Here is a 23,544-nt window from a genome sequence, read left to right on the forward strand (position 1 = left end):
TTTCTTCGAAATCAAACTTTAAAATCACTTGTTGAAATAAAAATTAACGCATGTAACTAATTGGGCCATACGGTAGAAGAACCCTCTGGTCACGTGAATAATTTGGACCATATGGGATGGGCCAATGCTTCGTTACACTCGGCCTATGAGGCAATGATCTCAAGGTTCAAAGTTACAATTCAAAATTGTTTTTTTTTTGCAGATAATTTTACAAATAAAAAGTAGCCAAATCTCACGAGTAAAAAACTCTAATACTAATAGAGCCACATACATATTTACAGTTCAAAGAAAACCATGAGAATTCAAATCCTTATATGAGTATTTCTTTTAACAGTCAAACAAAATAAAAACCACTTGATTTGTAATCAGCTTCTGTCCCCTCTATACCACATCATTTTCTTTGATTTATTCAATGATAGTTATGGATCAAGAAAATTACAAGCAATCATTATCAAACACAAAATAAACATATAATATGATTAAAAATTTCACAACAAAAAATGATTATGAGATGGAATAAAACAAAAAAATTTGAATGATAGTGAAAGAATGAATGATGGTCTCCACACAACAAGTCCAAAATAAAAGTCATCAGCACCAATGGATGTCGTGGGTGGCTCACGATGCATTTGGGCTTTTTGGCCCACACTACAAAACAAATTCCGTTGAATTATGTACTCTCGCTTCTCGACAAGCAATATAGTTTAGAGTTTACTTTTCTGCCTCTCCAAAAATGTACATTTTTTTCTTTCTTAGAAGATTGACAACTTAATTATTTTAATTTTACTACAAGAAAAACGAACTCAAACCAAACTGAACTACAAACATTTTTTATAAAATCAATATAGAACCAAAAATGCTTTGTCGAATTGCTCACACACACTTAATTACAATAATCACATATTAATAAGATAATGATGAATTCAAGAAACAACGAGCATCTTTTGTTAGTATCAAGGCACTATATAATATCGAGAGCGATAACGATAAACAGAAAGATATTCTCTCTCCATTTTATAATATAGAATGTTTAGAGAAATATTTTTGTTTCATAATATAGAATGTTTCTAACTTTCTATACAACTTTTAGATTAAATTTATATTTTATATTATATAGACTTGTTTATGATTGGTTAATTTTTTTTAAAATAACTCTTTTTTAATATACATGTTTTATTAAATTATTATATATTTTTAAACGGAAGGAGTATAAATCACAACATAAAATAAAAATAAAAATAAAAGATCCTTTCACTAAAATCTAAACGTTAGGTGCATTTATCACTTCTGGCACTGTCGAAGCCAACCTCATGCTCATGGCATCTATTACAATCACGAGGAGGCTTCAATTCCTCGGGTCCGGTTTAATCCCGGTTTATTGACCCGTTAACCCGACCCTGTCTTCCGTCTTCTCCTCAACGGTTATGCTTCTTCTTCGGTGAATGATACTCGTCATATCAATCACCACTCTCACTCGTCTGAACCCAACCCGACCCGTTTCCAAGTTCGTTTTCGGATCCGGAAGTATCTCCGGTGTCGTCTGGTCATGGATTACTCTACGGCTACGACGACGGCGGCGAACGGTTACAGTTCGCCGCGTGACTCTTCATTCCCTTCTAGCTTCACGAAGTTCAACTCCGCTTTAACGGCGGGTCTTCTCAATCCGATGTCTCCTCCGCCGCCTCCGGCGATGCTCGACAAGACAAGGTCAAGTCCGACGCTGTTCGAAATGATGGCTAGCGAAGCTGATACCATTGGGAAAGTTCCGGTTCAGATCCAGAACGTCGTGCTTCAATCTCCGTCGTCTTCGTCATCTTCTTCGGCGGCGGCTACGGCTGCGAGGACGACGAATGTGAGTCATCTCGTTATCTCAGCTCAGGATAAGCAAGCGCTTGCGATGCAACGGATTTCGGATCTTCTTGTGGTTCGGAGCCCCGGGAACCAGTTCAACGATCCGAATTCGAGTGATGTGAAGCTGACTCTGAGCTCTAAGGATGGGATTAGCATCACCATGTGTGTGCATAGGCAGATTCTTGTGGCTCACAGTAGGTTCTTCGCTATAAAATTGTCGGATCGATGGTCTAAGCAGCAGTTGCCGCCGTCGTCTTCTCCTTACATTGTTGAGATCTCAGATTGCGATGACGTTGAGGTGTATATCGAGACTCTGATGCTGATGTACTGCAGAGATCTAAGGAAGAAGATGATGAGACATGATGTTTCTAGGGTTCTTGGTATTTTGAAGGTATTGTGAGATATAAACTCCCTCTATTTTTGAACTGTTTGTGTTGCAAATTCAGGAATCAATTTGGTGTTGAAATCTCAATTCTGTGATCACTCTATGTGTGCTTTATAAATGATTGTTGTTTTCTCAGGTATCAGCAGCAATAGGGTTTGATGCGGGAGTACTTTCATGTCTGGAGTACTTGGAGGCAGCACCATGGTCAGAGGATGAAGAATACAGGATTGCATCATTGTTGTCTGAGCTACACCTTGAAAACGTTGGGGCAACTGAAGTTTTGAGAAGGGTTTCTGTAGAAGCTAGCAATGGGAACAACGGGAGTAATGGTGGCAGCAATGATGAGGTGCTTTTAAATCTTTTGCATATTGTTCTTGAGGGAAAAGATGAGAAAGCTAGGCGTGACATGAAAACTCTTGTTTCCAAAATGCTTAGAGAGAACTCTTCTGGAAATGATCTTAGGAAAGAGTCGTTGTATTTAGCTTGTGATGGGTGTTTGCATAAACTTAAGCGGCAGTTTCTACAAGCAGCAGAGTCTGATTTGGAGAATGTAGATCAGATAGCAAGACAAGCTGATAATCTGCATTGGATTTTGGACATTTTGATAGATAGGCAAATCGCAGAGGATTTTATTGTGATGTGGGCTTCTCTTTCTGAGCTATCCGAGGTCCATGGTAAGGTTCCCGTAGTTCACAGGTTTGAGATTAGCAGAGTAACAGCAAGGATCTTTGTTGGAATTGGAAAGGGACAAATTCTGACACCGAAGGAAGTGAGGTGTTTGCTACTGAGGAATTGGTTGACACCTTTCTATGATGATTTTGGGTGGATGAGGAGAGCTTCGAAAGGGCTTGATCGGTATTTAATCGAGGACGGTTTAAGCAATACCATTCTGACTCTTCCTCTTGCTTGGCAACAAGAGTTTTTCCTAGCTTGGTTTGATCGGTTTCTTAACTCAAATGAAGACTGTCCAAATATCCAGAGAGGGTTCGAAGTTTGGTGGAGACGGGCCTTCTGGAGACGGAAAGAACAGAGTCAAGACCCTGCTCGGCTAAGAGTCACAGCTTCAGCCACTGATAACTCTTGAGAGTTCTTTGACCCTGTGTTTATTCCCCAGCCATCTTTGCGCTGTTTCTTGAGGATCACATAATGAGGAAGAATAATCCAAAAGAGAAGGCAATGATGAATGTGAGGTGTGTAAGATTTACCGGATTTTAATACCTCGTACGCGTTTAGAATTAGTTTGATACAAGTTTTGCATGAACTTGATCGTTTGGAAGTAGTTTTCTTTTTGATGAGTCGGAGCTCCTTTTTGTACATCTCTCTGAATTTTTTCTTAATCTCCAATGTGTCTTGAGAAGAAAGGAACTTTCAAGTTAAACCCGTCTGGCCGTCTCTATGCCCTCTACCTTTCGTACGGTTTTGATTCTAATTCTAATCTTGATCGGTTCAGTTTACAATACATGAGGGTCTAGTGTTTTTTTATTCTTTGTTAAAGTGAAAACCAAGATAGCATCCATACATGACGGTTTAAAAGTCCGATTATGTGATGACTTTGGATTGGAGATTTTCCATTATGACTTAGGGTTTCTTTATTTTCAATAACACACACTATCGATTGCCTCTCCGGAAGAAATCAGCAACCACTAACGAAAAAGAAAAAAAAGGAGCTTTGTCAAAGACTCGAAGTCTATAGGCTTTGGCTGTACTACTACGATCATTGTTTGAAACTTGAAACAGCGAAGATAATGATGTCCGATCTTCCAACAATGTCGTTTCGGGTTACAATTGTTGAATGATGCATATCTCGATTCTGTATCGTTCATAGATGCGCACTCTCAAGGAACGCAAGGCTCAGTTCTTGCTTGCACGCCACGGTTTCAGGTCTTCTCTCGGTGCTAATGTCTTTGTCCAACAACCCTTTGTTCAGTTTTATACATCAAGATCAATGGTGATCTGAAACAAAATAAGGGTTAAGAGCTCTTAGTTGACCTATCTGGGAAGATATATTTGATTTTATACAAAGAATTACCAACTATATGAGTTCGATTAAACTAAACTCCCTTGTCCAGGGCTTCCTTATTATCACTTTCTATAATAGAGTAACTATGGATTATCTTACAATGAAGTAAATTTTATTACCTTTATGATCTCTGGCTATAATCCACTTAGATGGTTGTTATCGTCTGAAGCTGCTGAGTTTTGGAACTCAACACAATCTCAACCAACTGAATGTTTCCGCTAAGTACAGATGCCTGGTGAGATGGCAAGAACGAGAAGCCATCCAGAAGTTTTAGACACTTTAGGCCCCATTTTACCATCAGGAACTCGATTAGATGATGCCCACTGCAAAATCAAACCCGAACAGAAGAAACCATCATCATCCTAAATCTGTTGCAGCGAGATGTATACAATAGCTAGACGACCAGGAAGAGTGCAAGAACCAGAATAGTGTACCTTCTGTTATGATATGTGGTAATAAAAACTGCATCTGGCGAACTTTGGAGCAGAAATGAGACAGTGGCAAAGAGATCATCAAATGCTTAACAACAACAGAGAGGTCCAAGTTCAGATTTCAAGTCATTCACAAGGGAAAAAGAAAAGGCCAATACCCAAAAAAAAAAAAAACATATGAAACTAACCACTTGAATCATATAATACATCAGCCCCAAGTATAACGTTAGGTCGCAGGTCGAGTATCGGTGCATCCCACACTCCCCAGGTGAGACCCATCACCTGCAATGGACAAACCACAAATAAGCAGTAGCAAACTTCCTGAAATAATAAATTCAGCGGTGTCAAAGGTGAAGACGATATAACATTACATTACAGTTGAGCTTGTTAAGCTCACAGACTCTTCTCATATTTTCCAAAACCTGCATGTATATGATACAAACTAACTAATAAGCTCATACGATTCTCTAAACTCAAATAAGAAAAATGCTTTTCAAAAAAAGAAGATGGATTTGACACCTCAGGTTTAGATGCATCATCAGTAAGAGTGACATTAGCCCCAACCTTTGCAGCTACTAAACCAGGCAAGGAAGTACCAGCTCCTAGCTGCAAAGAGATTCCATCAACACTCAAGTCTGATAAATACATTTGAAGATCTATCTGATTCATTAGTTCAAACACAAAACACAGATATCCCCCGATTCTGTAATCAATTCAAAATCAAGGGTTTTTGATAGCAAAAGAGTGGTTGATTCTAGAAATTAACCTCGAGAACTGAAGAATCACGAAATCGAGATCTGTGTTGCCAAACATACTCAGCGAGAATGACGCTACAAGGCCACACAAACAAGCCATACTCTTCCTTCATATTCTACACACAAACAAATAAAATGACAGACAAACGATGAAAAGCAAAACGCCAAAGAAGAAGCTCGATCAGAAATCGCCAGTGAGAGCTTATTAATACCTCGATTACAGATAGAGAAATTGAAGTTTCTGAATCTTCTTCATCGCCATAGAAATCATGCTGAGAAATCGTCGTTGCCGTAGCAGTCATGATTTGAAAAAAAAATTGTCCCGTCAATTACCTAATTTAGGGGTTTTAAGAAACTGAAGGAAAGAGAAATTTGAAACTTTATTTGTCCCACATCGGTTAGTTGGGAAGTGAGGGATATGATTAGTTGGCTATAAAAAGGGGTTAGAGGTGGATTAGTGGAAAATATGATCCTTCAGGCAAGTTAAAGGGGAAACGAGGAGTGGTTTAATCTCGCTTTATTGCGAGAAGAGTGTATCACTCAGCCTGTTACGACAATTTGAGCACTCTCCTTCTTTTGTCATCTGATCCCTCTCCTGAATTTCGATCATCTTTTTTTAATCAAAGGTTTTTTCCTTTTTTTTTTTGTTTTCAATCAAATTGTTTTTTGTTTACTCAATTTAAAACTTTTTTTTTTTCATTCAAGTTTATTAGTTTCCATAATTATATTTCTTTGAAATTTAATATAGTAAAATGTTATAACCACGCTCATAACCAGCCGTTTTTTTTTTTCTTTTTGACGAACCATAACCAGCCGGTTATATAGCATAAGACATGACCTGATTAGTGGGAATGTGGGAACTTCCTCTCATTATCCCTTCTCCCAAGAAGGGCCACGTCAATCAGCTACCGGATTCTATCGTCTTCTCCACCAAAACCGAGAGACCGAAGCATTGGAAGAGCCAACTCCAACAATCTGAGATTCTCGACTTCTTTGGAGCCAGAGATTACACCATTCGAAAAATCATCAAAATAGGATTCTTCTTCGCTGGGTACAAACTCTTCAAACACTTGGTCTAATCCAGATTCATAGCTAGCACCGATCTCGTCGTTCAAGATCTTGGCGCCACATTCAATAATCTCGAAGCCGTGGAGTTTTCTGCTGAATTCGAACACCATCTCTCTGCTCACGTCAGAGGGGTCGTTAAACGGGAAGCGAGAGTGAAATATAAAATACATGTTCCTTTTGACCCCCTGAGGACTTTAAAAACGTCTACATATACCACACCATCTTCGGGGTCGAAGTCCCATTTGCAAGGGCGGGACAATGGTTCGGAAGAATCATATTCTTCTGTGATTTTATCATGATTATTTGAAATCACGACGCAAACCACGAACCGGCTCCTTGACCTGTTGTTAAAGTCTGGAGGAATGGTCAATGAATTTCCTCTGCCTCGGTGATCGAACTCTGCAGGCACTTTTTCCCCTGGTAAGAGAGTCGACATGTTACGAAGCGAAGGTTGGATAATTGATCTTCTTCGTCTTCTGCGTCTAGAGATTTGAGTGAACTAGGGAGCTCCGGCAATGATACGAGGCTTGTGCAGCCACGTAGATTAAGGCTCTCTAACTGATGAAGATCTTTAATGCAATCTGGAATCCTTTCAATCTCTGAGTAGTCTAAGCTTAATATTATTAAACTTGTGGGGAGATGCGTTATTCCCTTCAAGTTTGCATTATAGCTTAAATAGAGAAATTTAAGACGAGAGCAAAGCCTAATTGATGAAGGCAAACCTTCAACCGCCGAATCTGATATATACAATGTGGTAATGTTAGTTGACATAACTGGCATATTTCTCAAGCTCAAGCAACTTCCCATGAAGACTTCTTCAAGGGATGCCAACAAGTTCATGTGAGCTGGAAAGAATTCTAGGCTTTGTAACTATAAATGAGCTCTTGTAGAATGCTGAAAACTGATACTTCATTAAAGTTAAAGAGATGGCTTTTTAAATAGCCTTACAGAACAGAAATGCAGAAACTTAAGGAAGCAAATAACAACTACTGAGATTGAGCCGTAAGACTCGGACCTCTTTATTGACACGATTAAACAGCAAAGACTAATTCGAACAGGACTAATTCAAACTCCAACGGTCATATCTCTAACAAACCCTCCCTAAGCTAAACTTGGCGGGCCAAGCTTTGCTTATCCTTAACTGAGCAGACTCCGAGTTGACTCCTTAGCTTCTCAAATGTCTCCCGCTTCAAAGGTTTTGTGAAAATGTCTGCCACTTGATCATCTGATCCACAATGCTCCAATTGTATCTCATTTCCCTTAACCAGATCACGAAGAAAATGGAATCTGACTCCAATATGCTTGCATCTGCCATGAAAAACATGATTCTTGGACAACTTGATTGTTGATGTGTTGTCACAGAGAATAGTTGTGCTTCCTTCGACTTCATAACCCAATTCTCCCAAGATTCTCTTCACCCAAATGACTTGACATGCACAAACAGATGCTCCTACATACTCTGCCTCCGTGGTGGATAGTGTCACGATCGGTTGCTTCTTAGATAACCATGCCACAGCTGCATTATCCATAAGAAACACATAACCAGAAGTGCTCTTTCGACCATCAACGTCACCTGCAAAATCGCTGTTCGTATACACCTGCAATTCTCCAACTCCTCCTCTTTTGTACCAAATGCCAAAATCCAATGTGCCTTTAAGATATCTGAAAACACGCTTAACAGCCAGCAAATGCATCTTCGTGGGCTTGGACATGTAGCGACTCAATAGACTTACAGGGAATTGAATATTTGGCCTCGTCGTTGTGATGTACATGAGACTCCCAATGATTTGCTTGTAGAGAGTCTCATCGATTTGTTCACCATCTTCATCTATATTCATCTTGTTTCCAGGCACCATCGGGTTGAACACTGAGTTGCAATCTTCCATTTCAAAACGTCTCAAGACCTCCATAACATACTTTGCTTGAGAGATGTGAATTCCCTGATTTGTTTGCAACACTTCTATTCCCAAAAAGTATCTCATCTTGCCAAGATCAGACATATCGAATTCTCTTTCCATCGAAAGCTTAAATTCTTTCATCAAAGCAATGTCGTCACCAGTGTATATCAAATCATCCACATATACACTGACAAAGAGAAGATTACCTCGATCATTTGTTTTGATGAACAGAGTTTCTTCATTATCTGATTTCTTGAACCCTTCCTTGGCAAAATATTCTTCAATTCTGCTAAACCACGCCCTGGGAGCCTGTTTCAACCCGTATAACGCCTTATGTAGCTTATAAACTTTGTCATCCTTGCCTTTGATCTCATACCCTCTTGGCTGTTGAACATAAACATCCTCTGCAAGCACTCCGTGCAGGAATGCTGACTTGACATCAAGCTGAAAAATGTCCCAACCTCTCTGAGCAGCAGTGGAGAGAACAATTCTGATGGTGTCCATGCGTGCAACAGGTGCATATACCTCCGTGTAGTCAACTCCATGTTCTTGTGAATATCCTTTTGCCACAAGACGTGCTTTGTGTTTGCTCACTTCACCAAGCTCATTCAGTTTTGTCTTGTATATCCACTTCACCCCAATGCACTTGCTTCCCTTGGGCAGACTTGTAAGAACCCATGTATGATTCTTCTCTATTGACTCTATCTCTGCGTCCATGGCTCTGATCCATTTTGAGCTTTTCTGCGCTTGTTCATAGGTTGTTGGATCAGAGGAGTTTGTCAAGACCATGTTGATCAAGACCATGTTAACTTCGTCTTCTTCCTCTTCATTCTCAGTGACATAGTCGCTCAGATAACCCGGACGCCTTGTTTGTCTTTTTCCCTCCCTGGCTATAGCCTGTGGTTGTCTTGCCACCATTCTTCCCTCCCTGGCTATAGCCTGAGTATCTTCTGCAATTTCGTTAATTGCAGGTTCTTCTTCTCCATCACTTTCATCTTCTTCCCATGTTTGATCATCGCCACTCCATTTTAACTCTGGTTCATCTTGATTTCCTTCCCATCTCCATCCTTTCATCTCTTCAAAAACCACATCTCTGCTTACAACGACCTTCTTTGTTGCAGGATTAAAGAGACGGTAGCCCTTAGACTCTTCCGAGAAACCCAACAAGATGCAAGTATTGCTTTTGTCATCCAGCTTTCCTCGCTTCTCGTTTGGTACATGAACATGTGCCAAACTCCCCCACACTCTGAAATGTTCCACATTTGGTTTAATACCACTCCAAGCCTCCTGAGGTGTGACATTTTTAACGGCAAAAGTGGGACATCTGTTCAACACGTAAAATGTCCAATTGACAGCTTCTCCCCAAAAGATCTTTGGAACTTTTCTCATTGATAGAGTGGATCTCACCATGTTCATTACTGTGCGGTTCTTTCTCTCTGCGACGCCGTTCTGTTGAGGTGTGTAGGCTGTGGTTAGTTGTCTCCTAACTCCATGATCTTTGCAGAAAGTAGAAAACTCGGCTGAGATATACTCCCCTCCTCGATCAGTCCTTAAGCACTTGATTTGCTTTCCTGTCTCCGTTTCTACTTTCTTCTTAAACTCTTTGAAATAACTGAAAGCTTCTGACTTTTCTTTCAGAAAATATGCCCATGCCTTCCTGCTGTGATCATCAATGAAGCATAGGACATACCTGATTCCAGTTGATGTGGTGGGACTGATTGGGCCACATATGTCAGAGTGCACCAGCTCAAGAATCTCCTTTGCTCGCCATGAACTTTTCTTTGGTATCGGATTTCTTGATTGCTTCCCCACTAAGCAATCTGAGCAAGTGAAATTCTGAGTATCAAACTTTGGCAGGCCACGAACCATCTCCTTGCTCTGCAGTATCTTCATTCCATTGTGACCGAGATGGTCATATCGTTCATGCCAGAGCTTTGACATGTCTTCTCCAGTTGCTTGCAGGCAATGTTCCTGGCTTGGTTCCCCTTTGTAGATGGTCTGATCGAATAACATGAACATTCTATTCGAGCTCATCTTGCTCTCTGCCAAAAGACCCTTTCCATCATGAAAGATCTTACAAACACCTCTCCGTATAATGATTGTCAGATCCTTCTCTTGCAGCTGTCCAAGACTCAGCAGATTGTTTTTGAGTTCTGGAATGTAATATACATCTCTGATCGTATAGCTTACATTGTTCATCAGAAGCTTCACATTCCCTTTTCCAGTCACCTCCATCTTTTTATCGTTTCCCAGCTTCACAGTGTGCTTGAAATCTTCATCCATAAAGAAAAACAGATTTCGATCGCCACTCATATGGTTTGAGCAGCATGAGTCAAGGAACCAGGCTCTCTTTCTCATGTTCTCATTCCCACCAGTATACGCCATGAACAGCTTCTCTGCAGTCCCCTCAATATCTTTCTCAGGATCATCTTCTTCTTCAATATACGCCATCAAAAGCATCTCTTCTTTCTCATCAAAATCGGCATAATTTGCCTCTTCATCCCACAATGGACATTCGTTTTTGAAATGTCCAAGACGATGACATTTGTAGCACTCCACTGTGCTTTTGTCTCGACCACGGCCTCTTCCTCTGCCTCTACCACCTTGTCCTCTTCCTCTGCCTCGGTTTGAGCTCATTCCTCCTCCATAGCTCACCTTGAGCACCTGATCTTCTCCTTTCTCAGTTTTTTTGAATTTTTGCTCATGGACAGTGAGAGAACTCTGCAATTCGTCAAGTGAAATGCTCTCGATCTCCTTGGATTCCTCTATCGACACCACCACAGACATGAATTTCTCACTTAGTGTCCTGAGGATCTTCTCTACCACTTTGGCATCGTTCAAGACCTCTCCATTGCTCCTCATTTGGTTGGTGACGCCCAAGACTCGGGTGAAATATTCTTCCACAGTCTCAGATTCCTTCATCTCCAGAATCTCGAAGTCTCTTCTCAGCTTCTGCAACAGAGACTTCTTCACCCGATCATTGCCACCAAACTTCTTCTTCATGGACTCCCAAATGATCTTGGATGTGCTCCTATCCAAGATCTGCTCAAAAATTACTCTATCGATGCATTGATAGAGATAATGTTTCACCTTGTGGTCATTCTTCTTGGCTTCCTCCAGCTGCTGTGTCTGAGTCGTCGTGAGTGCTGTTGTGGTTGATGGTTCCACAACACCGGTCTCGATGGTACTCCACAGGTTCTTTGATCTGAAGAAATTCTCCATGACCTCGCTCCAATGATCCCAGTGTCCATCAAACTTTGGCAATTTCGCTTTCTCTTCTCCCATTCTCTCTTTGTGTTTTGAAGCTGCGGCTTCTCTCTCTCTCACACAGTTTTACTCTAACCGAGCTCTGATACCAATTTGTAACTATAAAAGAGCTCTTGTTTAGAATGCTGAAAACTGATACTTCATTAAAGTTAAAGAGATGGCTTTTTAAATAGCCTTACAGAACAGAAATGCAGAAACTTAAGGAAGCAAATAACAACTACTGAGATTGAGCCGTAAGACTCGGACCTCCTTATTGACACGATTAAACATCAAAGACTAATTCGAACAGGACTAATTCAAACTCCAACGGTCATATCTCTAACAGGCTTGTGCAGCTATTCATCAACAACTTCTGTAGTTTATGAAGATGCCGACAAGATGATGGAATCTTTACCAAACTCTCGCAGCATAAAATATTCAATTCCTCCAGATTTGTAGCATTTGAAAGATCTGGGAGTTCCTTCAATTTCCGGGATGCTGTCAAATTAAGCTTCTTGAGATTTGTAAGCACCTAAACGTAACAACCCAAAACAGAGCAAAGAACATCATATTTTTACATGAAGAGAAAATACATATTTATATACTATTTAAACTGTAACGCCAACCTGTCTTCCTCCCCAAAGCTTCTCTAGCTCGCTATTCTCGAAATTGAGTTCGACAAGATATTCAGGGTGAAATGTAAGATGAAGACTCTTGCTTGGGTATGCCTCCCAATCTAGTAACCTTAGACGGTGAGGAAACTCCATCTCCTCAGGTATATGCACTCTATCATTGCCATCATTCCTACTTTTGTAGACGCTGAGGTATCGAAGATTAGGCATTCTTTTAAAAGCCTTCGTGTTTATAGATACTTCCTCGATTGCACATATATCAAATGATATGCCGGACACAGCTCTAGTACCCTAAACCAATATTTCAAATAAACAGAAATGGTTTGCACAATATATAAGTAGGATTTGTTTACATTCACCAAATGCCTAGTTCAAAGTACATATTAATGAACAAAGAATATATCACATACAAGAGAAAGAACTTACATTAGCACATTCTAGAACATCACAAATCTCTGAAGCATCTATTAAGATCTTGCGTTTCCAAGGCTCTTGTTCATGAATGGCTTTCTTACCCACTTGTTGTAGTAATCTGTGCATCATTATTCCCCCGTACGTAGATATCTCTATGAGAGATCTGTTTACAAGGATTTTCAACCCTTGTTTGACATCCAAGTCACGGTCAGTGAACATAGTTTCCACAAGATCACCATCTTTATAGTTGAAGAAGACTGCAATGTGGAGATATAGAGATTGCTCACTCTCATCTAAACTTTCATAACCCACTTTTAGTACTTCCTCAATATCTCGATCAAGAATAGTTTCTAGCCTGTGTATTACTTTTTCCCACTCTTCCTTATTCTTTCCACGTAAAGAGGAACCCACTACACTTAGAGCCAACGGAAGATTACCGCAAAGCTCTGTTACTCTTTCAGCAAGCTCTCCAAAACCATGGTACATAGGAATTTTTCTAAAAGCATAACTACATAAGATCTTGAGAGCTTCTTCATCAGATGGAAACCCCACATGGTACATATGATCGATACCATGTTGCTGTAAAAGCTCTTTGTTTTCTGTGGTAACTACAATCCTACTCCCAGGACCAAACCATGTAGTTTCATTTGCCAACGCCTCTAATTGCTTTATATTGTTCACATCATCGAGAATGATGAGCACTCTCTGCTTGCATAGCCTTTCTTCTATCACACCTGAATGGCATATCCTAACACCAACCTGATTCAAAACCTTTGAAAGAAATTGCTCTTGTAAACGCAACTTATCTTGACCACTGACATAGCTTCCCCTCAGGTTATCCATAAAACAACTAAGTTGAAACCTATTAGAGAGTAGACCACTTAAAGCATTGGCAATGGTAGTCTTACCTATCCCAGCAGGACCAGAGATTGCAACCATTTTAACTCCATCATAATCTAAATCTAGTAAACACTCCATTTCTCTCAAATGAGTTTCAATTCCCACCATGCCATCAAAATCCCTTGATGGTGTAGCATTTAGTTTATCTGAAACATCTCTTGCAATTTTCTTGATCATGTTTGCTTCGTTGTCCCTAGCAAAAGAGAAGAAAAGAAATGCACGGTTTCCATCAAATAGTCACAGTGTTAAAACAATCCTCTGTTACTAATAATTTATGACATGCATTTCTGTTATTCGTCCTACAAAAACATTCTCTTTATCATCATAAAACACCACTAACTGTTATTTTTTCTCTGGTACCACTTAATAGAACCTAAGAAACAAAAACTCTTATTAATTAAGACCAACCATTTTTGGAAGTCTTCTCCAGCAATATTGCTCACGTCAGTCAAAGCTTTGCCCCATTTCTTTCTAGCTTCGTCCCTCTTACTTGCACAAGTTTCATTGAAAGCGATCCCAAATTCCCCGGTCTGTTTCCGTACATGGGACGGCTCAACTCCGTAGAAGATGGTCATCACTGTCTGTCCCATAGCTTTTTTGCACTCCAATATCTCCACCAATTCATCCAAACACCAGCCTGAGGAAGCATAATTCTTAGAGAGAATCACGATAGAGATCCTCGACTCTCTTATAGCTTCTGTGAGTGAAGGAGCAATTGTTGCGCTTCTCTCAATCTCTTGATCATCGAACATAGTGATTCCATTTCGTGTAAACTGTTCTCGCATGTTACTGAGAAAAGTTTTACGGACGTCAGGCCCGTGGAAGCTCGGGAAGACGTTGTAGCTCCAGTTGCNCTCAATCTCTTGATCATCGAACATAGTGATTCCATTTCGTGTAAACTGTTCTCGCATGTTACTGAGAAAAGTTTTACGGACGTCAGGCCCGTGGAAGCTTGGGAAGACGTTGTAGCTCCAGTTGCGGGGCGAAAATGAAGAAGAAGGAGAAGCCATGGGAGAAAGACAAGTTGATGAAGACGAACAAACATATGATATTTTACGTTAAACGACTTTTTTCGGAAAGCTATATACAAGAATCAAATAAAAACAGTGAAACTAAAAGAATGATTAATATCACAGCTGTCGTAGGATCTATCATTTATGCCATATTCGAAGGAGAAAATGGGCCTCCATCAACTGTTGACTAGAGAGAGAGAGATAGAGAGATCAGAAGTCTCTTTTTTTTTTGATAAATGATCAGAAGTCTCTTTGCCTTTTCGTTCCTATGAACAAGTAAACGAAGTCCGTTAAAATGTGAATTATTAGTCGAGCACTCGTTGTTGTTAAACCGGATCAGGCAGATACTCTGAAAGAGAGAAACTATAGTTTAGTTACACTAGCTATAATATAGTTATATATATAATAGTTAGAGGTCAAAAGTGTATGAATATTAATTAATAAATAAGTTGTTTAAGTATTTATTGAATAAAATATAATCCATTGTGGACATTCTCACTTGAAAAATATGAAAATGCTGCAATTCTATTTCACATCTTGTCCACCAATTACTATGGATGAGTTGTTTTCATTTGGAAAAGTAAAAGTAATTTGTGCGCGGTAAGAGTTTTCATATGCGCGGATCGTTTTGATTCTTTAGCTAGAACTTTGACACAAGCAATTTAACGAATTCCCGGCCTCTAACCGGCTTCGTTATTTTTTGGGAGTTAAATAAAAAGACGTAATTTTAGAAGTAAGAAAATGAGGATTGGTGTTTGGTCAGAGAGTCTCCGTAACGAAGACTTTTTTCTTATAGGCCCAGCATAAGCCCATATGTTATCATCATCTTCCCCAAACCAAAGCTTCCGTTTATATAATATACTCATCCCAAATCAAGCTTCCGATATGTCGTTTAACGGAAGCTTTGGTTTGGGGGACGACGTCGTCTGTTCGAAGATGCTCGTCTTCTTTGGAGTCACCTTGTTCGGTGTCGTCTTCAGAGGCTCCGCTGGATTCAAACCCAATGTCGTCTTCAGAGGCTTCGCTGGATTCAAACCCAACGTCGTCGTCCTGGTACAATCCAAATTCATAGTCCCACTCGTCCGTCAAGATCTGAGCACCACATTCAATAATATCCAATTCTTGTAATTCGCTGCTGAATTCAAATACTATCTCCCTGTTTTACCTCAGAGGGATCGATACATGGCGAGCGATGGTGAATGGTAAATATAAATAAATGTTCCCTTCGAAATTTGGGGGGGACATCGCCTTCGAAGATGGAGATCTCGACGGGGTATAAGTCGTCTTTAGCTACGTGACAGAAGACCATGTTCTTGGTGAGGAGCTCCTCTTAGAGATTGCTACAGGAGACTGCTCTCGTGCTTTCACGTCACCAAGTTCTGGATTCGTCTATCGTCTTCTCCCTGAAACCAAGAGATCAAAGCAGACGAAGAGCCAACTCCAACAACCTGTGTATGTTTCGCCGTCGATATTTGTAGCTTCATTGTATTCTGTATCGTCTACAATGGCTTCTTCTAACTCATTGCTGCCTCCAAACACTTGCTCTGATTCAGATTCATAGCTCCCTGCGATGCTTTCTTCTTGGGTCAAGATCTTGGCACCACATTCAACAATGTCGAAGTCGTCATACTCGCTGCTGAATTCGAACATCATCTCTGTGTTCACTTCAGGTCGGTAGAATACTCTCAAGTCATCAGATTCTTTGTTCACTTGAGAGGGATCTTTATTTATTATCCAGCCAGACCGAAATGTAAAGAGATGTTTCCTTTCAAAGTCTATGCGATCAGTGGGCACAAACTTGAAGGGGTGTAAGTAGCTTTGACCTATGCAACGACAATATAATGTGGGAAGAGGGTCATCGATTGTGGTTTGCTGTTTAGGGGAAATCACGACACAAAACACAAAGCGACCGTAAGACCTGTTAACATCGAGAATAACAGTCAATGTGTTTCCCATGGCTCGGTGATCAAACTCTGCAGGCACTTCTCTTCCAGGTAAGAGCGATGTCCCGGGAATATAAAACATACTCGGTTTTGGATAATAGTTCTTCGCGCAATGAAACGAGTGTTGTATAATTGCTCTTGTTGCTTGTTGGCTCAATTTGTAGCAGTTGGTGAATTTGAGTTGCGCATCTGGAGTGTTGAAAGGGCTAAATACGGTCTCCATTGATTCACAGCCACCTGCCTTTAGGGACACGAGCGAGCGAGGGAGCTCTGGCAATGATGCGAGTCTTCTGCAGCCACATAGAAAAAGGTATTCTAGCCGATGAAGAGCTTTGATGCAATCTGGAATCTTTTCAATATCAGAATTGCTTAGGTCTAGATATGTGACGCTTTTGGGGAGATGTGTTAAACCCTTGAGCTTTCCACTGTTTCCTAGATTAACTGACTCGAGACGAGAGCAAAGCCTGATTGATGGATGCACATCTCCATTCTCCACCATATTCAGTGTGATGATGTTCGACGACATAAGTGGAATATTTTTCAATCTTGAGCATCCTTTTATAGTGACCCATTCAAGGGATGCCAAGTTCATATGAGCTGGAATGACTTGTAGGTTTATGCAGTTATCCATCCACAACTCGTTTAGTTTATGAAGATGAGAAAAAGAGGATGGAATCTCTACCAAACTCTCGCAATACTCCAGATTCAATTCCTCCAGATTTGTAGCGCTTGAAAGATCCGGGAGTTCCTTCAAATGGTAGGAGGCTGACAAATTCATTTTCTTGAGATTTGTAAGGGCCTAGATATATAACAAAAACCACACAATAACAGAGAGAAAGAGCGTCATATAACATGAAGAGAAAATACGTAATTCACGATATTGTAAAGTTGGTCAGCACCAACCTGAGGTCCTTCCCAGAGCTTTACAAGCTCGCTTTGCTGCATATCAAGTTCAACAAGATATTTAGGATTAAACGTAGGAGGAAGACTCTTGCTTGGGTATGCCTCCCATTCTAGTAACCTTAGACGACGCGGAAACTCCATCTCCTCTGGTATATGCATTCTATAATTCCCATCACTTTTACTTTTATACACTCTCAGGAATCGTAGATTGGGCATCCTCTTAAAAGCTCTCTCGCTGATAGAAACATCATCGATATTAGATATATCAAATGATATACCAGACACAGCTCTAGTACCCTATAAACAAATAATATGAAACCGTTAGCACATCATGTAGGGATTTGCTTATCTACACCAAATACCTTGCGTTTAAAAGGTATAATAAATACAAGAGAAAGGATTTACTTTGGCATATTCAAGAACATCACAAATCTCTGGAGCATCTACTAAGATTTGGCGTTTCCAAGGCTCTTGTTTGTGAATGGCTTTTTTACCCAGTTGTTGTAGTAATCTGTGCATCACTATTTTTCTCCCATATGCAAATATCTCCATCTCAATGAGAGATCTGTTTTCAAGGATTTTCAACCCGTATTTGACATCCAAGTCACTGTCAGCGAACATGGTTTCCACAAGATCGCCATTTCTATAGTTGAAGAAGACTGCAATATGGAGAAATAGCGTTTGCTCATTCTCATCTAAACTTTCATAGCCAACGCTTAGTACGTCTTCAATATCTCGATCAAGAATTGTTTCCAGCCTGCTCACAACATCTTCCCATTCGTTTTCCTTCTTCCCGCGTAAAGATGAACCCATGACACAAAGACCCAACGGAAGCTTACCACAAAGCTCTGTTACACGTTCTGAAAGCTCTTCAAAACCATGACATGGAGAAGTTTGTCGAAAAGCATATATACACAAGATCTTGAGAGCGTCTTTTCTAGATGGAAACCTCACATGGTAGGTATTGTTAATACCATGTTGCTGCAAAAGTTCTTTGTTTTCTGTGGTAACCACAATCCTACTTCCAGGACCAAACCATGTAGTTTCATTTGCCAAAGCCTCCAATTGCTTTAGATTGTTCACATCGTCAAGAATGATTAGCACTCTCTGGTCGCTTAGATTTTCTTTTACTGCGCCTAAATGGCATATTCTCATTCCACTTTGGTTCAAAACCTTTGAAAGAAACTGTTGTTGCAAATGCAACTTCAAACCATACGTATCAAAACCACTATGATAGCTTCCCCTAAGGTTGTCGACAAAACAACTAAGTTGAAACCTATTAGAGAGTAGACCATGTAAAGCTCTGGCAATGGTTGTCTTACCAATCCCAGCAGGACCAGTGATTGCCACCATCTTAACTCCATCATAATCTAAATCTAGCAAAGACTGGATTTCACTCAGATGAGCCTCAAGTCCCACCATACCATCAAAATCCCTACACCGTGTTGCATTCAGTTTATCTAAAACGTCTTTTGCAATCTTCTCAATCATTATCGCTTCATTTTCCCTAACAAAATAGAAAAGAAAACGGTACTGCTTCCATCAAACGTTCAGCAAAGGCCTCAGTAGCTCACTCGGCCGTTAACTGATTCGGGTTACTACAAGTTAGCACACAAAGAAAGAAAACTACAATTAAATAAGTGACAAACCAGTTTAGGAAGTGTTCTCCGGCAATGTTGGCCACATAGTTCAAAACTTGGCTCCATGTTCGCCTCTCCTCCTCTGTTTTACGAGCACAAGTTTCATTGAAAGCGACCCCAAATTCACCAGTCTGTTTGCGAACATCAGATGGATCTACACCGTAGAAGACCGTCATCACTATTTGCCCGATATCATCCTTGCATTTCAAAATCTCCAACAGCTCATCAAGACACCAGCTCGATGAAGCATACCTCTTTGATAGCACAACGATGGAGATCCTAGATTCTCTAATCGCTTGCGTGAGTGCAGGAGCAATTATCTGGCTTCTCTCGATCCCTTGGTCATCGAACATGGTAATTCCGTTGAAGTTAAACTGTCTGCGTAAATGACTGAGGAATGTTTTACGGACATCTGGTCCGTGGAAGCTAGTGAAGACGCGGTATCTCCAGGTGCGAGCCGAGGAACACGAAGAAGAAGCCATTAGAGAGGATCGTGATGGTGAGTCGTTCAGGGGAAACGCGTATTTACAGTGTTGAGAGTTTTCACACTTAAAGAAAGAGAAACTAAATAAGTGACGGAAAGAAAAAAGTTCTGTCGGAATGGAATAAATCATACGTTGAGAGGTGAGACGTGGGAGCTTCATAGTCACACATACAACTCCAAAATAAAATAGCTTTATCTTACACACATAAAGACCCAATAACTGAATAAAACCTGCATTCCTCTTCTTCAAATAAGAGACGACGAGACCTTAAGTACTCAATTTGATAATCAATTATGATTATATAAATTTATACATAAAATTAAAAAAATATATAACATCATAGTTTTCATAATATTAAAAACTATAAGTAAATAAGAAAAAAAATAAACAAAGATTTTGTTTGAAAAGTAGAGTACAATATAAATATCCTAAAAAAAGACGTAACGATAATTTAAATTTTAAATCTTCTGAAAAAATAATATTTTTATGTAATTCCTACAAAATCATTCATCAAACTTCTTCTTTGATATTTTCTCACATAACAAATAATATATCTATCTAATATAATTAAAGAAATTTTTTAATTGTGGCCCCTCTGAAGTCTGAAGTGGCTTTTTAAAAACTTTGGTTCGAAACGGATGCTGCCGAATCATATATGTTGCCACCTCGTCACTTGACTAAAGTTTTAGATTGCTGAATTTTTTTTTTACTTTTTTGGTAAAAATTCAATCAGAATATGCGTCTTATCTGATGGGTTATTATAAAATTTGGTGAGAAGGTTCCACACTTCAGTAGCGTTGGACTGAGAATCGCATAGCTCTTGTGTCCTATATATATATATATATATATATATTCACTTTATGAGATTCCCTGGTTACATCAGAGGGACTTTGCTGGCTCCTTCTTTTGTCTTGCTCTGGTTGATTATGCTGACCTCCTTATCTAGTTTATTATATTTATGTGTGTTTTCAAAGGTTTCTTTGCATTATAAAAATTGATATACATTAGTACTAAATTGCAAATTATCCCTCTTACCATGCGTCTTAATTGGGCTTAAACATTAAAAAGAGTAATAAAAACAATTAGGCCCATTGGATTGGGAAGTGGCCACGTCACCAGCTTCGTTGCTTAAGCCTTGTGTCGTCTTCTTCCCCAAACAAAGAGAAAGCACAGCTTGAGAGTATAGGAGAGATCGAAGCAAAGAATCATTCAATTCCAACACTCTGAAAGTCTGAATCTTTCATGTACCCTCTTTAAAAATACAAAATTCGTTTTTTGTTTCACTATTTCTAGATTTCAATTTATTCAAACGATTCCTCGATTAGGAAATTTTTTCTCAAGATCTTCTTCCAACGCTCAGTGTTCTAATCCAGATTCGTACACTACCTCTCATCAATCAATTCAAAGGGTATTGTTCTTCTTGAAACCCAGTAAGAGTGACTAATTCAGAGTCTGATGATTCCTTGGGGTGGAGTTACTTGCTGCTTCAGCGCCGCCGCTCTTTATCTTCTCGGCCGGAGCAGTGGCAGGTTTGTGATTATCATCTTCCCATAGTGTAGAGTATCAATCAAATCCCTTTCTTATCTTTTGGAGCGCAGGGATGCTGAAGTGCTCAAAACTGTCACTAGGGTTAATCAACTCAAGGAGTTAGGTAATCTTCTTCTTCTCCCTTGATTGCTTCATCTACTGTATCAGTCTCAGAATGATTGTTGATGATGTTTACGGATTGCTCTGTGTTTTGTATAGCTCAATTGCTAGATTTAGATAGCAAGATTCTGCCTTTCATTGTTGCGGTATCAGGAAGAGTTGGCTCTGAGACGCCTATCAAATGTGAGCATAGTGGCATACGCGGTGTTATTGTTGAGGAAACGGTATGTTGTAGACATGGAACTTTGTTGTTCTTTGTGTTTCCATCGATTAGGTTGTATGTGAAACTCTAGTAATTGCATGATTTTTTTAGGCGGAACAACATTTTCTGAAACATAATGAGACGGGTTCTTGGGTACAAGATAGTGCATTGATGCTTTCAATGAGCAAAGAGGTTCCCTGGTTTTTGGTAAGCCAAATATAAGTAGCATTGTGTTTCAAAGAGTTATGATTGAATGTTTCTTAATAGCATTTCTAAATTCGTTTGCTATAGGACGATGGGACAAGTCGTGTCCATGTAATGGGAGCTCGTGGTGCGACAGGGTTTGCCTTGACTGTTGGTAGTGAAGTATTTGAAGAGTCAGGACGCTCACTTGTACGAGGAACACTTGATTATCTCCAAGGCCTTAAGGTTTTCGCTTTTCTTTTTCTGGTTCTTTTATTGCTGGCCTCTCCATTTGCTTAAGCGGCCATTGTTTTGTTTCAGATGCTTGGAGTTAAGCGCATTGAGCGTGTTCTTCCAACTGGAATATCTCTAACAGTTGTTGGTGAGGTATGTCGTATAGTGTTTTCGATTATCTCTTTTACTTAAAGTTGTAGAGAATCTAGAGATACAATGATACTAGCAATATTTGTAGGAAGCTGGATCGATCTTTGTATAGAGATATACTGATGAGTTCAAATCTAATTTCTGTGGCTACCATGTATGACAGGCTGTCAAGGACGATATTGGAGAATTCAGGATTAAAAAACCTGACAGAGGACCTTTCTATGTCTCTCCTAAATCACTCGATCAGCTCATTTCTAATTTGGGAAAATGGTCGAGGTCTGTGTCTCTCTTCTCTCGTGGTGTTTTTTTTTGCCTATACAGATGATGAGCCAAAACTGGTTGATAAGAGTATAATTTACAGGTGGTACAAATATGCCTCCATGGGTTTTACTGTTTTTGGTGTGTTCCTGATTACAAAGCATGTCATTGATTCTGTTCTAGAGAGAAGACGGCGTAGACAGTTACAAAAAAGGTATGTCACACAGATTTGTCTGTCTAGAAAGTAAAAAGTTCTACTTAATGATGTTCACACAAAATTAAGCAGTAAGCTGTTGTTGCAGAGTGCTTGATGCAGCAGCTAAGAGAGCTGAGCTAGAGAGTGAAGGTATCCATTGGTGAATCTTTTTTCGATATATAAGTTGCACTGGCTCTGACTACAAAACTCTCTCACCAGGTTCAAACGGGGCACGTGAGAGTGAATTAGATTCTACCAAGAAAGAAGACGCTGTTCCTGATCTCTGTGTGATCTGCCTAGAGCAGGAGTACAATGCTGTGTTTGTCCCGTAAGCATTCTTCTGCCTTTTTGGCTGATTCTGCTGCATTTGCAACTTTCTTAAACGCTTGTGGTTGGTACTCGCAGGTGTGGTCATATGTGCTGCTGCACCACATGCTCCTCCCACTTGACTAGCTGTCCACTATGCCGGAGACGAATCGATCAAGTGGTTAAGACTTATCGTCACTGAAGAACAACTCAGGTCTCAAAAGCATTCTCTACTCATAGAGTCTTGTCTGTAAATACCGCAAGATCAAAACGTCAGTTTAGTGTTCGTTATCCTCTTTTGTTTGATTTCGAGAACAAAACATTCGAGTTATATGTGAACTTAAGGTGCTCGATTTACAGTACAGTACATGATTGTACTCGAGCAATTTGCTCCACAAAAAATAAAAAATAAAAAAGTTCTACTTGGTTTTCATGGCGCTTCTGATTTAGATTCATAGCTTACCTAGCTGCTTCTGCTTCGGTTGGTTTGTAAGTCAAGATCTGGACACCACATTCAATAATGTTGATGTCTTGGGGTGTGGTGCTGAATTCGAACAATATCTCGTTGTCCTGTTCAAGCCATCCATCTTTGTCAAACAATTCAGACTGAAAGATAAATAGATGGTTTGCAGATATGGGAGATCATGTACTATGTTTTCGTCAACAGGGAAACCATTTAAGTGTATGCGACAGAATAATGCAGAGTAAGCTTCTTCCATTTGCTGTTTGGGGGAAACCACAACACAAATCCTAAATCCGTAGAAATTTGAACGGATGGTCAAGG

The 23,544-nt window shown here is 39.8% G+C and overlaps 5 protein-coding genes across 6 annotated transcripts; 2 read left to right on the plus strand and 3 right to left on the minus strand.

Moving 5' to 3' along the window:
• On the plus strand, positions 1,275–3,617 carry LOC104753053 (BTB/POZ domain-containing protein At1g63850). Its single transcript, XM_010475329.2, has 2 exons — positions 1,275–2,242; positions 2,373–3,617. Exons 1-2 carry the CDS (start codon positions 1,547–1,549, stop codon positions 3,318–3,320), a joined length of 1,644 nt encoding a protein of 547 aa, XP_010473631.1. The 5' UTR covers positions 1,275–1,546; the 3' UTR covers positions 3,321–3,617.
• LOC104753054 (methyltransferase-like protein 23) lies at positions 3,788–6,067 on the minus strand. The gene is made up of 8 exons (XM_010475330.2): positions 5,655–6,067; positions 5,454–5,558; positions 5,207–5,293; positions 5,059–5,109; positions 4,876–4,969; positions 4,691–4,775; positions 4,376–4,579; positions 3,788–4,189 (listed from the first exon to the last, which is right to left on the minus strand). Exons 1-7 carry the CDS (start codon positions 5,742–5,744, stop codon positions 4,402–4,404), a joined length of 690 nt encoding a protein of 229 aa, XP_010473632.1. The 5' UTR covers positions 5,745–6,067; the 3' UTR covers positions 3,788–4,189; positions 4,376–4,401.
• On the minus strand, positions 11,970–14,610 carry LOC104754170 (disease resistance protein RML1B-like). Its single transcript, XM_019237881.1, has 4 exons — positions 14,009–14,610; positions 12,713–13,793; positions 12,281–12,577; positions 11,970–12,186 (listed from the first exon to the last, which is right to left on the minus strand). Exons 1-4 carry the CDS (start codon positions 14,608–14,610, stop codon positions 11,986–11,988), a joined length of 2,181 nt encoding a protein of 726 aa, XP_019093426.1. The 3' UTR covers positions 11,970–11,985.
• Positions 15,387–19,789, minus strand: LOC104753055 (disease resistance protein RML1B-like). Of its 2 annotated transcripts, XM_010475332.1 has the most exons (5): positions 19,352–19,434; positions 19,109–19,253; positions 17,865–18,966; positions 17,460–17,756; positions 15,387–17,355 (listed from the first exon to the last, which is right to left on the minus strand). In XM_010475332.1, the coding sequence occupies exons 3-5, from the start codon at positions 18,948–18,950 to the stop codon at positions 16,003–16,005; spliced, it is 2,736 nt and encodes a 911-aa protein (XP_010473634.1). In that variant the 5' UTR covers positions 18,951–18,966; positions 19,109–19,253; positions 19,352–19,434; the 3' UTR covers positions 15,387–16,002. The 2 variants fall into 2 exon arrangements, with proteins under 2 accessions (XP_010473634.1, XP_010473633.2); XM_010475331.2 differs by having other exon boundaries at positions 19,109–19,789.
• LOC104753056 (E3 ubiquitin-protein ligase SP1-like) lies at positions 20,725–23,191 on the plus strand. The gene is made up of 11 exons (XM_010475333.2): positions 20,725–21,113; positions 21,183–21,235; positions 21,331–21,455; positions 21,545–21,640; positions 21,725–21,862; positions 21,938–22,003; positions 22,164–22,276; positions 22,362–22,472; positions 22,561–22,604; positions 22,674–22,782; positions 22,860–23,191. The coding sequence occupies exons 1-11, from the start codon at positions 21,040–21,042 to the stop codon at positions 22,960–22,962; spliced, it is 1,032 nt and encodes a 343-aa protein (XP_010473635.1). The 5' UTR covers positions 20,725–21,039; the 3' UTR covers positions 22,963–23,191.

This window comes from Camelina sativa, chromosome 16 (genome assembly GCF_000633955.1).
Source record: "Camelina sativa cultivar DH55 chromosome 16, Cs, whole genome shotgun sequence".
Lineage (NCBI taxonomy): Eukaryota > Viridiplantae > Streptophyta > Magnoliopsida > Brassicales > Brassicaceae > Camelina > Camelina sativa.

Excerpts from the sequence above, each read along its gene's own strand:
- LOC104753053 (XM_010475329.2), top strand. The coding sequence starts at position 1,547 with ATGGATTACTCTACGGCTACGACGACGGCGGCGAACGGTTACAGTTCG. Across the intron at positions 2,243-2,372 it reads GGGTTCTTGGTATTTTGAAG|GTATCAGCAGCAATAGGGTT; the intron begins GTATTGTGAGAT and ends TTGTTTTCTCAG.
- LOC104753054 (XM_010475330.2), bottom strand. The coding sequence starts at position 5,744 with ATGACTGCTACGGCAACGACGATTTCTCAGCATGATTTCTATGGCGAT. Across the intron at positions 5,294-5,453 it reads GTGATTCTTCAGTTCTCGAG|CTAGGAGCTGGTACTTCCTT; the intron begins GTTAATTTCTAG and ends ATCTCTTTGCAG. Across the intron at positions 4,580-4,690 it reads ACCACATATCATAACAGAAG|TGGGCATCATCTAATCGAGT; the intron begins GTACACTATTCT and ends TTGATTTTGCAG.
- LOC104753055 (XM_010475331.2), bottom strand. The coding sequence starts at position 19,743 with ATGAAGCTCCCACGTCTCACCTCTCAACGTATGATTTATTCCATTCCG. Across the intron at positions 17,757-17,864 it reads ATGTTCTTGAATATGCCAAA|GGTACTAGAGCTGTGTCTGG; the intron begins GTAAATCCTTTC and ends ATTTGTTTATAG. Across the intron at positions 17,356-17,459 it reads AGCTCTGGGAAGGACCTCAG|GCCCTTACAAATCTCAAGAA; the intron begins GTTGGTGCTGAC and ends TTATATATCTAG.
- LOC104753056 (XM_010475333.2), top strand. The coding sequence starts at position 21,040 with ATGATTCCTTGGGGTGGAGTTACTTGCTGCTTCAGCGCCGCCGCTCTT. Across the intron at positions 22,004-22,163 it reads CTCTAACAGTTGTTGGTGAG|GCTGTCAAGGACGATATTGG; the intron begins GTATGTCGTATA and ends CATGTATGACAG. Across the intron at positions 22,473-22,560 it reads CGTAGACAGTTACAAAAAAG|AGTGCTTGATGCAGCAGCTA; the intron begins GTATGTCACACA and ends CTGTTGTTGCAG.